Raw genomic sequence first — 14382 nt, forward strand, 5'->3', positions numbered from 1 at the left:
TAATGGGGTCTAAATTAGCTGTTACTACTCGAGATTTTGGAGTCGTGGATATTCTTCTGAAAAATTTGCTCGACGTGAAGCAGCAATCAAAAAAGCTAAAAATGTTAGGAACCATTAGGCAAGTGATTGATGATAAAACAGAAAATATAATCCCAATATATAAATATGTGGTATATCCACACCTTGAATACCGCCTGCAGTTCTGGTTGCCCTGTCTCAAAAAAGGCTATATTAGAATTAGAAAAGGTACAAAGGATCACAAAAACGATTCATGGTATAGAACAGCTTCCACATGAAAGAGATTAAAAAGATGGTCATTTCAGCTTGGAAAAGAGACAACTAAGGGGCCATATGATAGATGTCTTCCAAATCCTGAATGTCGTGGAAAAAGTGAATAGGAAAATCTCTTTTTACCCATTCACATAATACAAGAAGCAGAGAGCTCCCAATGATGTTCATAGGCAGCAAGTTTAAATGAAACAAACAAACAAAAGTATTTCTTCATACAGTGTAGTCAAGCTGTGGAACACATTGCCAGGTGATGTATTGGAGGCCGAAAGTATAACTTGTTTTAAAAAAGAATTAGAGAAGTTCATAGAGAATCGGTCCATCATTGGCTATCAGACACTGATGCTTTCTTTCTCTTACCTCCTTTTCATCAGTTGGCAGCACATCTTCATCGCCGGCACTGCTAGGAATTAGAGAACCTCGTTCTGAATACAATAGGACACAACCTTCTATGCAGTATTACAATAGCCAAGGTGATGTCATTACGCATAAAGATATATATCCTGGTAAGAGACCAGTTAGATTTACTGTAAACAAAATGCTTCTAAAACAGTGTTTCTTAAACTTTTGAAGACCGAGGAACACCACACACTATTTTTTTTTTTAATGAGGAACACCAAGGATTTTTTTGTTGGGGGGAGGGGAGAGAGAAGCTTGCCCCTTGAACACGAGACTACAGTTTTTCTGTCAACAACAATATTCACTCACTGCCCTATGAAGCCTTCTAAACTTCTGCCTTTTTGATAGGGAAATATAATTTACTCTGTTTACTCATATTGGTGGAAATTATAAATTCAATACCTTATCAAGCACATGTTAATGTCAAGCAGCTGACTGATAGCAGCCACGCCAGCATTAGGAGCACTGAGGGCCTTACCCTGACCCCCAATTCACAGTGGGTCCCTTACTGCTTAATGTTTTTTCCTTCAATAGTTCTAGCCCCTGGCTCTGTTATTTTTGACACAGAATACTGAAGGGAAGGGCCTTGTCTGTGCAAGAGGGTAGAAGGTGCTAGCCCCCTCAGCTGTCCTGGGTAACAAATGAGGGCTAAAGACAGCGGTGCAAAGACCCGGTCGGGGTGGCAGCTTTAGGGCAGTTCTCTCCCCTGGAAGGAAGGATCCCCAGACCAGCAGCGGAGACAGCCAGTCAGAGCCGGCCCTGCTGCTGGCCCTGCAACACTCCTCCCCTCTGGTAAGGGGCACAACCGAGGTGCGGAGCTTTCCCAGGCGGTTGCAAGCCAGGCGCAGAAGCATATGAGGAACATGGGTAGCCCCGCCTCATTTCCTGCTGTGTCATCTCTTGCTCACTTCTTCCACTCTTCGCACGGAAGCATAGGAGGAGGACTGTAGGTAGCCCCGCCTCATTTCCAGCCGCGCCATCACTCGCTGAACTCTTTGCACCACCCGCGTCTCAGCAGTTCTCGTGGCCATTTTTTTCTTAAATGGCCACGGCACACCTGTGATGGTGTTTCGCGGAACACAGTTTAAGAAACAAGGTTCTAAAATATTATTTTGCGTAGTTCACATTCTGCATGGGAGAATGAGGTGTATGCAGTTAAAAACTAATGATGGGACTATTTTTGTTGTATTGTTCAGCAGCAACTAAATTGTCTTGAAGAATAAATGCTATGTTTGTTGTTCACCATTGATTTCTTGAGGAAATCATATCCTCCCAGATATGACCATTTTATACTGTTTGGTTTTGCATTTGTTGTTTAAAAATAATGTAACTATGGAATAAAACTTAAGGTCAATTTAAGTATTGTGCTGCAAAGGAATTTGTATAAGTAAAAATTGGTGTGTTCTTAACACCTCATTTAGCTGTCCCAAGCTTCATTTACATAAAGTTCTGCACATATTACGTTGGGTTTGTGTTCATTTTTATTTAGTAACTTTACTATGTGGGTCAGAAATGGGGTTTTTTGAGGTTTTTGTTACTACTGCTGCTTGTTTTTGTTTTGTTTCTTTGTTAGTTTTGGGTGGGTTTTTTTCCTGTTTCTCTTAAAATGCACAGTTTACCCAAGAAAGAAGATATCAAGCTTGCATGTTTGTCTTTTAAAATATGGGAAGGCTGTGTTTCAGTGCATAATAAAACATGGTGGCTCCCATTTGAAAAAGTGATCTTTGATGTATATCAAACTGAATTTTTATTACCAAATACTGTTGTCGAATATTATTTTTTTATGTTATGGCTTTATTGATAAATATTAGGGGGAAATATGCCAAGACTTTTTCTTTTCCCTCATCTCAACTATCTTACACATAATTTTGAACCCCAGACTAAGCAAGGAAAATCACAAATTCCTTGTGTAAAAAAGCTGGAGTATTAAAAAAAAAATCCTGAGGCAATTTAACTGCTGCTGAGGGACACATCTCATTTGTGCTGTTCTCTTTTAAGCTGTGATTTCACGCTGCTGTTTACTAATGATGTATGGTTACTGTGGCTGTTTAACATCTGGAATGTTACATGGCAAATACAATGTTCTTTTTTAAGGCAATGCCTGTTAAAAACATATATTGTGAGATTTATTTGTCCTGCTAGCATTATTGTAAAGTAACATTTTTTTAATGGACACATCATATAATTTTTTCTTTGGCGCCTTGATTCTGTATAGAATCTGATTGAAAAATCTTCTGAAAATTATTTATTTTGCATCCTTGTTTTTGTAGACCCAGTAGCTTCTTAAACTTCATGCATGAAATGTCATAACATTCTGTGGTGGCGATGACCATAGTTGTATCTTTATGTGGGTAAAATGTACTCTTTTGTGTGTGTTCATAAATGTACATTAGCCATAAATGTTAAATAGTACGTGGAAGATTCTAAATTGATTTGTAAGCATTAACTAATTCATCTCATTACACTCGTGTGAGGTAGATAATACGTTGCATATCACCATTTTACAGATAGGAAATCGAAAGTGTGAACTAATTGTTAAGTAATTTGATCAAACTACAGGTGAAGTTCATGGCAGAGCAAAGATTGGAACTGAGGAATTCGTGGCTTCCCATCTGTGTTGTGCTCAAAATATTCTGCTGTTACTTAACTTATTGTAGCCCACACTAACACCTAGAGGTTTTGTTCCCTGTAGTGGCTAAAACATATACAGGCAGTCCCCGGGTTACATACAAGATAGGGACTGTAGGTTTGTTCTTAAGTTGAATCTGTATGTAAGTCGGAACTGGCGTCCAGATTCAGCCGCTGCTGAAACTGATCATTTTCAACAGCAGCTGAATCTGGACGCCAGTTCTGACTTACATACAGATTCAACTTAAGAACCCCAGGCATCCCCAAGTCAGCTGCTGCTGAAACTGATCAGCGGCTGATTCCAGGAAGCCTGGGGCTGGGGCTTCCTGTAGTCAGCGCTGGTCAGTTTCAGCAGCGGCTGACTTGGGGATGCCTGGGGCAGAGCAGCTTGGGTGCTGCTGGATTGGTCCAGTAGCGCCGAGGAGCGGCGGCGCTACTGGACCAACCCAGCAGCACCCAAGCTGCTCTGCCCCAGGTGTCCTGATTCAGCTGCTGCTGAAACTGACCAGCAGTGGCTGAATCAGGACGCCTGGGGCAGAGCAGCTGGGGTGCTGCCGGATTGGTCCCGTAGCGCCCAGAGTGGCGCTACGGGACCAACCGGCAGCGCCCCAGCTGCTGTACCACAGGCGTCCGGAGCAAAGCCGCGGAGCACGGGGGCAGCGGGACAGCCCAGACGCGCCGTGGCTGTCCTGCTGCCCTCGGGCTCCTTGGCTTTGCTCTGCTTTGCTCCCCGACTCCCTGGTCTGCAGACCAGGGGGACTGGGAGCAAAGCGGCGGAACACGCGGGCAGCCCAGACGCGTCTGGGCTGTCCGCTGTCCGCGTGCTCCGCCGCTTTTCTTCCTCTCCCTGGTCTGCTGGAGACCAGGGAGACGGCCCCGTTTGTAACTCGGGGACTGCCTGTATAAAGGGTTAAATGAGTCTGTTTCTGCATTTAGATACCTGTTTTTCTTAGAGTGATTGCTCATGTCTATTTCATATAGGTGCATGTGCTGCATGCACGCATTGTCAGAAGTTTTTCCCTTAGCAGTACGCATTGGGTCAGCTCAGTTCCTTCTTACCCCTCATGAGGGTCATTGGAAAGTGCCTTTGCTCTTGCTCTGCAACCCTCATAGCAGTTCTTCTTGTTTTTTTAGTAGTTAACAGTTTATTGATCTTATCTATGGTTTTATTAGCTATTAAGTGTTGAATTTAGTGTTAAGCACCCAGGGGCAGGGCATCTGGCGGGGCATGCCTGGGCTCCACAGCTTCAAGCCCTGCAAGAAGTGATAGAAGCCCTGCGGGGACCCTCATGCAGGTTGTCTTAAGTGCCTTGCAGAGGCCCACTTGTTCAAGGCCTGTATTATCCTCGAGGCCTTTAAGCCACGTACCAAGCGGGAAAGGAGTATCATTTGAAGATTATCCTGATGGAGTCGGCCTTACACCGACACGAGCGTCCAATCTAGCACTGGCATCCCAGAGTGCACTGGCGTCAGTGCGGGAGGCACCCAGCCATTTGTGCATCTCCCTAGCGCCATGCAGGCCTCAGCACTGGTTGCAGTTCCCAGTGCCTCAGAAGAAGAGACCTAGCAAGGGCAAGTCTCCCTCGAGGCATGTGCCCTTCGTGTACTCTCAAGTGGGACACGTAGCACTGACGGGCATAGCACCCGGACCATCATGGGCAGACTGGCACTCCTTTAGTCCACACCGAGATACCAGCCAGGCGGGAATCTTTTCTGCCCTCCACTCTGCAATTCATCAAGGGCTTTGGACAGCTTACCAGCCCCACCTTTTCTGTTCAGGGACTGCCTATTCCCTTTCTGTCAGGCCTGGGAATCCATTATCTGAGACCATTGGGTCCTAGAAACGGTAGAAGGGGGTAAGCCATCCCCTTCCTTTCAGCCTCTCTCTCCCACCCTATTGCCCCATCCCTCTTCAAGGATCCCTCTCACAGCATCTCCTCCGGGAAGAGGTAAAGCAGCTCTTAACCTTGGGGATGGCTGAAGTGGTTCCCCAGGGTTTCTTGGGCAGGGATTTCTACTCCTGGTACTTTATGGTTCCCAAAGCCAAGGGAGGGTTTCAGCCTATCCTAGACCTCAGGGAACTCAATGTCTTCATTGCCAAAGGCAAATTCAAGATGGTTACTCTGGCGTCTATCATTCCTTCCCTACTTCAGAGACTGGTACTCTGCCCTCGCTTTTAAAGATACCTACTTCCACATTTCTGTTGCACCGCACAACAGGCGGTTCTTCCACTTTATGGTAGGCCAGGACCACTATTGGTTTACGGCCCTCCCTTTTGGCCTTTCTATGCCCCCTTGAGTGTTCACAAAATGTATGGCCATTGTGGCTGCCACACTGAGAAAGCGGGGTGACCAGGTGTTCCCTTACCTGGATGACTGGGTCCTCCAAAGCTCTTTTTTGGATCAGATGCTAGCTGACATCACTCTAGTGCAAGACCTTTTTTACAAGCTGGGGCTGCTCTTGAACATGGCCAGCTCGACCCTGGTTCCCACCCAAGTCATGGAGTTTGTAGGTGCTCACCTGGATTCAGTGTTGGGCACAGCCTCTCTTCCCAGATCTCACTTCCTGGCAATCAAAACAGCCATCCAGGGCATGCAGGAGTTCCCAGTGACCACAGCCATGTTTTGTATGCATCTCCTGGGGTTGATGGCCGCATGTACCTACATCATTCAACACGCCAGGCTTTGCATGCATCCACTACAGATGTGGCTTGTGCAGGTTTGCAACACGGCTCTGCATTCTTGGGGCAGTTCCACCTGAGGTCATGCATTCTCTGGACTGGTGGACCAAGGAGGAGGTGGTCTATTCCAGGGTCCTGTTCTCCAAACCTCTACCTACCCGCCGGTTAGTGAGGGACGCATCCGACACCAGTTGGGGGGTTCACCTCAGAGACATGCAGACCCAAGATATGTGGAAAAGGTACAACCTCTTCCTGCATATCAATGTCAGGGAGCTGCAGGCAGTCTGTCTCACCTGTGTGACCTTTCTCCTTCGGCTCAGGGGCAAAACGGTCCTTGTTCTTTCTGACAATACGTTGGTCGTCTCCTGTATCAACAGGCAGTGCGGGGCTCACTCCCCTCCCCTGTGTCAAGAAGCCCTTTGGCTGTGGGAGCTATGCATTGGGGCGGATATTCACCCAGTTGCTTCCTGTCTCCCAGTGTCCCAGAACATCCTGGTGGATTGGCTGAGCAGGTTCTTCTCCAGTCGTGAGTGGTCTCAGAGGGGACGTAGGCCTCCAAGTCTTCCACAAGTGGGGATTTCCCCTTCTGGACCTGTTTGCCAGCAGGTGGAACAGGAAGTGCCTGAGCTTCTGCTCCCTAATGGGGCTGAAGTGGGGCTCCCTGGGAGATGCGCTCCTTACCACTTGGCCCAACTGTCTATTTTATGCATTCCCACCTTTCCCATTGGTCTGCAAGGTGCTCTTGTGGGTTCAGGAATTCAGGGCCTCCCTGATCCTCATCATGCCGGCGTGGCCCAGGCAACACTGGTTCACATCCTTCTTGAGGCCAGTCGCCCTCTCATTTGGACCTGGACCTCATCACACAGGACTTCAGCAGATTTCACCATCCGAACCTGTGATCTCTGCACCTAATGGCATGGAAGCTCCATGGCTGACAGCAACAGAGCTGCAGTGTTTGGAGCGGATGCAGGAGATCTTACTTGGGAGTACGAAACTTCCACTAGGGCCATTTACCTGGCCAGGTGGAAGCACTTCTCCATCTGGACTGCCCAGAAGTGGGAATCGCCCATGGAGGTCCAGATCCTGCTAATCCTGAACTATCTCCTGGATCTTAGACTACAGGGGTTATCCTCCTTCTCAGTGAGGGTACACTTGGCAGCCATCTCTGCTTTACACCTGGGCTCCCAGGGCATGACCCTCATGGTACACAGGTTTCTGAAAGGGTTGGACACGCTCTATCCACGTGTCTGTCAGCCTGTTCCTCAATGGGACCTCAACCTGGTCCTGTCCAAACTCATGGGGCTTTCCTTTGAGACCCTGGTGATGTGCCTACTGCTTCACCTTTCTTGGAAGTGTCTTTCCTAGTGCCTGTCATGTCAGTCAGACATGCATCTGAACTGAGAGCCCTCACCTCAGACCCCCCGAATAGTTTTCTTTAAAGATAAGATCAGATTATTCTCCCCACCCCGCCTTCCTTCTGAAGGCGATGTTTCAATTTCATGTGGCCCAAGATATTTTCCTCGCAGTTTTTTACCCCTAATCCCATGGTTCGGGTGAGGAACAGGCGTTACACACTTTAGATGTTAGGAGAGCTTTAGCTTTTTATTTGGACTTCGGTAACTCTCCACAGCTCTTTGTAGCAATTGCAGAGAGGCTGCAGGGGCATCTGGTCTCTGCACAGTGGATCTCTTCATGGATTATGTCCTGTATCAAGGAGTGTTGTGTGCTGTCTAGGGTTGCTAGCCCCTCTCCTAACAGCCTACTCCTCTAGGACCCAAGCTTCCTCTACAGCATTTGTGGCCCAGGTCCCTATTCACACCTTTGCCAATCATTATGCACTGGGCCGTAGGGTGAGGGAAAACGTAGCCCTGGGGAGGGCTGTCCTACAATCAGTTGAAGGTAAGAACTCTGACCCCGCCTCTTTGGGTTTCTGCTTTGGAATCCGTTCATGGAACGGACATGAGCAATCACTCAAAGAAGAAAAATGATTACTTACCTTTGTAACTGTTGTTCTTCGAGATGTGTTGCTTATGTCCATTCCAAATCCCACCTCCCTCCCTTTCTTTGGAGTAGTCAGGTAAGAAGGAACCGAGGTCAGGGAGGGCCAACAGAGGTATATATTAGCTGATATATTGGTGCCACTCCAGGGAGCTCCCCTGCTGGTCCAATGGATACTGCTAAGAGAAAAACTTTTGGCTACACAGGCACGCAATGTACGCACACGTACATGGAATGGACATGAGCAACACATCTCGAAGAATAACAATTATGAAGGTAAGTAACTGTTTACCTCTTAATTCAGGAAATAAAGGCTCACAGTTCAGAAATCCTGAGTACAAGCCCTCAGAGTACTTAGCCAATGGAGTCCTTTTACTGCCAATTCCCACCCTGTTATATGATGATAGTTTTTGCATTTTCACCCATGCTATGTCTAGACTATGGAGTTTGAACACAACATTTTTTGCAGAAAAGCAGATGCCCTGTTTTCCTTGTGCCATGAGGAAGAAGGGCTCTTCTGAAAGAGCAGGTTTTTCTGAAATTTGGCCCATATTTCAGAAAAGCCTCTTTGGACAAAACTATCAGAGCGCAAACTGTGGAGCGCAATTTGCATACTTTTTCCGATAAAAAGCGACAGTCTAGACATAGCCCCTATGTCATGATTTTTGCCTTTCTGTGGCAACACCCTACAAAGAAGATTAAGGTATTCCTGCTGCTGACAGCTAATGGAGATTGTCTTTTACCTCAAGTAGTAAACTTTCTCCCTTTGGACCAATGAATCAATCATTTGTGGTCAGGTGCCTAATCTCTCTTCACCCCAGACTTAGAGGGAAACCTACTAAAATAGCCACAGAAAACAAACAATTTTCCTGGCTGTTACAAAGTTGTCTGGCTTCTGCCTTCATGTTCAGCACAAGGAAAGCTTCAATCCCAATGCCACAGAAATAAATTAGAAGGAAAGGTTATAGGTTTTTTTTTCTCTTTTAAATAGCAATAATGTGCAAAGTACATGGTTTAGCTTCTCTCATTACTACTTTACCGTAATGATATCTATCTTGATATAATATCTTGATATAATAGAGCATCAGATCCTTGTAAAACAGGTCCACTAATTTCAACACTGTAAGGGACATGAAAGTTTCTAAATATACAAAATTGTTGTAAGTATTGTAAAAACTATAAAGGCTTACAGATATAAATAATAAAATACTATAATTTCTTACAGGGTCCAACAAAGCTTCACCAATTTACATCAGTTCCTATTCTTCACCAGCAAGAGAACAAAATAGACGGCTACAGGTAACTTTTGAAATCTCATTCTAAAACGGGGATGGGAACCTACAGAGATGGGGAACCTACAGCCCTTGGGCCAGATCTGGACCCCAGCTTCCCTTGATCTAACCCATGAGGCTTGGGGCTCACCCCCTCTGCAGCAGGTCAAGCCAGTGCTGGTGCTTCATCCCTGAGACAAGTTTCCAAGCCTTGGCACATCCCCACGTGGCTGGAGAATGTGAGGGGAAAGCAGATGGGAGCTGGCACTAAAGCCCGCCTTCCCCCTACTCCCTCCCAGCCTAGCCAGCTCTGCCTAGAGAAAGGAGGATGTGGTTCTGCGCATTGCCACTCCCTCTACCCAACCCTTACCTCCAGCTAGGGGAACAGCAGCCCAGGGAAGCACTCACTTGCAGGCTCCACCCCATCACTCCCATTGGCTAGGAATCGTGACCACTGGGAGCAGTAGGGAAAGGTGTTTGCAAGCACAGCGTGGCACACCTGCCCTCCTGCTTCTTACTTGGGGGCCAGGTCAGTGAGGTTTGTATGTTTGGTTTTTTTTAACTTTGCTTTTCACTTGTATGTGGCCCCTGACTGATTTTTTTTTCAGTGCGTCAGTGGCCCCTAACCCAAAAAAGTTTCCTCATCCCTACTTAAAAAGAATACCATTAGCAAGGTTCAACATATAATGATAATATTGTTTGCTTTAATAGAACTAAAGAGAGAATATACAGTTGCGTGTTATGAATGTGCTTCAAAAAAAAGCACTTCTAATGTTTGGTTTTTTTTAGAGAGTGTTACTGTATCTGGAAACAACTTACCAGTTTATTGCCTTTGTATTTCCTTTTTTAACCTCTTAACTTTAATCACTTATCTATTCTTGTTGTGGCTGATCGAGAGCTCTATCTCCAGACTTGCCTTTTTTGGGGTAGTTTCTGAAGGAAGAGTCATAATCCATGCAGTCTAAAGATACTTTTGTTACCTGGATGTTTGATAGTACATATGGCTGTGTCTACTTCCCTTCCCCCTCACTCTCTCTGACCTCTGATTGCCAGTGGGTACAGTGGCACCAATGGTGGATGTAGAGTAATTGATGGGGGGAAATGAAGAATTTCTTCCACTGTTTCCCCTAGTCTTTGGTTTATATTTCATGCTTGTTTAATTTTAAAAAAATCTTCTCTGAACATTGACCCAATCGGTGGAGGAGCTGCACCCACTGAAAATTATGCACCTAAAAATCATAGTGGCTCAAAAAACAGTAATATTTGGTAGATCAGTATGCAAAGATTCAGCCACATCATGCCATTGTTTGAATGGGTAAAATATAGCTACATCAATGCATTAAAGCCTATATATACATAGGCTTTGAAAACTTACGGAAAGGTTAAAACAACCTCTTAAATATTTCCCATTAAAATCTAATTTTTAAAAATTATTTTTATTTGTCCATTTTATCAACAGCATCAGCAGTTGTACTACAGTCAAGATGACTCCAACAGAAAGAACTATGATGCATACAGATTATATTTACAGTCCCCACATAGCTATGAAGACCCCTATTTTGATGATCGAGTTCACTTTCCAGCCTCTACAGATTACATGACACAATATGGACTGAAATCTACCACAAATTATGTAGACTTCTATTCCACTAGACGACCCTCTTACAGAGCAGAACAATACCCAGGGTCACCTGATTCTTGGGTGTAGCATCAGAAATTCACACAGAGGAATGCTATAGTTTCTAAACTTGCTTGAGAAGAAATGGAATGGCCTGTTTGCTGTTTGGATGATGAAATGTGAAAGTGAAATAAAAGGAGGAACAAGGAGGAGCTTTTATCAGGAAGGTGAGAGAGAAATTGGAAGGCAGAACTTTTATGCTCTGTTTAGACTTTAGATCTAATTACTTGTAGTTCCTATAGTCTGGTGAAGGTGTGGGCGATGTGATGAAAGGTTTGAGAATTGAGTAAAATGAATTTGGAAAAAGTGTAGGTCAGATAAAATTGAAGCTGATTTTTAAAATGTGAATAAAAGACTTATGATAGTTTGTACAGAAAAATAAAATGGATGCCCTTTTTGTTTTATTGCTATTACTAAATGTCAAGATTGTATGCTATTACGTCTTGTAAATTTCTTTCATTGGTGTAAATATGGAAATGCCACATTGTTTAAAAGTGCCATCATTTGTAATGCAGTGTGTCGTTTGAAAACAAATTTGGAAAGCTGACATCTTTAAACAAAAAAATACAAGGAACTGTTATAAAAGTAAAAATTCAGTACATCATTTTTGTTTAAAAAATGAATGGTGTAATTTTGAAGCACAAAGTACAGTCAAGTATATCTCCATCTTTCTCATTCCCTGCCTCTTTCATAGGATACTTCACTGCCATTTTCTATGCACATGGAAGAAAAAATAAATGTGGAAGTCTCATCCATGGAAAGTTGTTCCCTGCTCATTTTTTATTTTCTGTGTAATACACAAAAACAAGTACAACAAATGTGAATTCTAATTGCATATTATAAGAAGCTTAAATATTTCTTGCCGTTTTGGCCCTTTTCCCGGCTTTCTAGAATTCGTGTACTTATTATTTGTCAAGCTGGTATACCAAAGCATGAAATTATGCACTTGCCCATCTCGCTTTTTCCTCTAGCTTAGTGTTTTTACTTTCTCAGTATGACAAGTTTCAGAGGGCTAGCCATGTTAGTCTGTTTCAGCAAAATAACAAGGAGTCCTGTGGCACCCAAAGACTAACACATTTATTTAGGCATAAGCTTTTGTGAACTGGAGCCCACTTTGTCAGATGCAATATAGTGAATCCAGGATATTTCACAGTTATATCATGTTTCTGCCAAAAAAACCACATTGGAATAGATTTACGCCCGTTTTTTACTTGACCATCTGGTCTATATTCCACTTGCTCCATTTACAATTCTTGTGTAAACACAATAATAAATCATGCATTTGTCCCATGAGGTTGATGCCATTAACCTTGTTATGTACATTTATTAAAATATTTATTTGCCATTGTTTCATTTTTCTTTATAGAGCTCAAAGTGCTTTACAGGTATCTCCACTTCATTGCTGGGGTAACTAAAGCACAGTAAGCTGAACTGAATCCTTAAGGTCACACAGCAAGTGAGCAGATAGAATCCACTTCTCCTGATTGTGTTTGCTAGAACACAGCTGCCTCTCTGGTAGTGAATGAAAAATTCCCAACAAAATTAATAAGATATAGGTCAAACCCTGATAGCCAATCCCCCCACTCAGTACAGTATGGTTGCATAGCTATAGTCAATGGCAGAATTTGCCCCCTCCCCCCCCACCCCCATGCAGATCATGCCTTCTATTTCCAAAAAGATCTTATTAATGCAGAATATCTTAATTTATTCCTGTTTTAGTCCACCTCTAAACAGATTATTTAGAAGACTGTTGATGTTGTCATAGCAATTTACAGCACTTGGGTGCAGAGAATATAGCCCAAAGAACAGTAATTGTTTCTAAACTTGCTTGAAAAGAAATGGAATAGCCTATGGGTTACTCATATGTTTGCATGTGTTGTCTGTTTAAAAATTGACTGTAAACATGTAAGGGTACATCTACACTGCGCAGCTATTTCAGGATACCAGAGGTATCCCAAAATAGCTACCCAGCATCTTAACAATCTGCCTGTTACTTTGGAATATTTTTCGAAATAATGGGCGCACTATTTCGGCATCCCTGTAACCAGTTAAGGGATGTCTCGAAATAGTGCATTATTTCAAAATGTGATGCTGTGTAGACACACCAAATTTCAAAATAAGATATGCAATTTGCATAGGGAAACTTGCATATCTTAGTTCAAGTATAGGGTGCTAAATGTACCCCAAATTATGTAGTGTAAATGCACTCCAAATGAAGTGGTGATGGACTCTTAATACAGATTGAACTTGTCTAGTCTGGCACTCTGTTGGCTGGTAATGTCCATGATCTGGCATGATTTTAGTTAGCCAGATGTCCACTTACCATGGGAGTGGCCAGGTCTCCTGCAGTCCCATAAAGTTTGTTTATAGCCACCAGTTCTGGTGCTCAGTGTTGTGTGCTGTTGTTTAGGCCCTAAATGTCTTCTAGGAGCCCAGTAAGCAGTGGAAGTTTTGATAATGGTTCTTGACAATATTGACCTCCCATGGGTCAGCAAATTCTCTGATTTGGCATCAGTCATGTGCCGGACTAGAGTGGGTGCTGGAGTAGAGAGGGTGCCGGACTAGAGAGGTTCAACCTGTAAAATAATAATACCTTGCAGTGCCATATTATCTTGAGAACCTAAAGCTGCATAATAAAAGAATTTAAAAGGGGGCAATTACTTTTATTAGGAAGTATTAGCAAGATATTTCAAGATCTACCAGCCTACAGTCTGTGTCTTTTTTTAGCTCTGATGTCATCATTTGCTTGTCAAAGGGAGGAGTTATGATTTAGTTTACAACTTTGCTTCCTGAAAGTAGATGTTTCCTCTGCAGATGGCTACAGTCCATAGTGTTCTTTTCTCAGAATCCAGTTGTGCTGGTGGCCCAAGAGAGACTATGGAGGAATCCACTTGAGTACTGAGCAGTAGTGTGATGAAGTGACTCTGCTTCTCTGCTGAAATTGTGTTCAGTAGAGTTCAGAAGCAAGAGACTGAAGAAATCTCTCCAGTCCTGATTCTTCTGTGCCATAACACGGATATTATGTTAGTTTACTTTTGTTTTTTATTGGTCTCTTGTATTTTATACATTGTTGTCATGTCTTAGTGTAATACCAATTAAAATGAACTGTATAGTAAGTTTATTGGCTAATTCCTTTCATACACTGTTTCAGAATTGAAGAGTTGAAAAGAAATTACGATTGGGCAAGATTGTTTATTTTTGGCGCACTGATTTTTATGTTCCAATTAGAATTTTGGTCTGGTTTCAAAATGTGAGGTGCAACTTACAAGGTGAATTCCTTTAACGAGAATCAAGCTCACAATTGTGCATTTGGGTTGACATCTCCATGGAGGACACAATACAAATGGAAAAGGCATAATTAACTAGAACAAAGAGCAGATGGCCTTGGGAAAGGGATGCTGATTTGGAAATTAAATGCCAGCAGGAAGCTGGGAAACAAT

General features: G+C 43.6%; 1 protein-coding gene across 11 annotated transcripts in view; it reads left to right on the forward strand.

Moving 5' to 3' along the window:
• Positions 1–11703, forward strand: part of PKP4 (plakophilin 4) — a 242555-nt gene extending 230852 nt beyond the window's left edge. For 8 of the 11 annotated variants that reach the window (XM_075933435.2, XM_075933436.2, XM_075933437.2 and 5 more), the window contains 3 exons: positions 663–794; positions 9219–9292; positions 10724–11703. In XM_075933435.2, coding sequence (XP_075789550.2) covers positions 663–794; positions 9219–9292; positions 10724–10972 — 455 coding nt within the window. In that variant the 3' untranslated portion in view covers positions 10973–11703. The remainder of the gene's footprint in view (positions 1–662; positions 795–9218; positions 9293–10723) is intronic. The other 3 variants (XM_089779730.1, XM_089779731.1, XM_075933439.2) reach the window with 2 other exon arrangements.
• Positions 11704–14382: the final 2679 nt, after the last annotated feature.

This window comes from Pelodiscus sinensis, chromosome 7, assembly GCF_052426305.1.
Source record: "Pelodiscus sinensis isolate ZL-2025 chromosome 7, ASM5242630v1, whole genome shotgun sequence".
Taxonomy (NCBI): Eukaryota; Metazoa; Chordata; order Testudines; family Trionychidae; genus Pelodiscus; species Pelodiscus sinensis.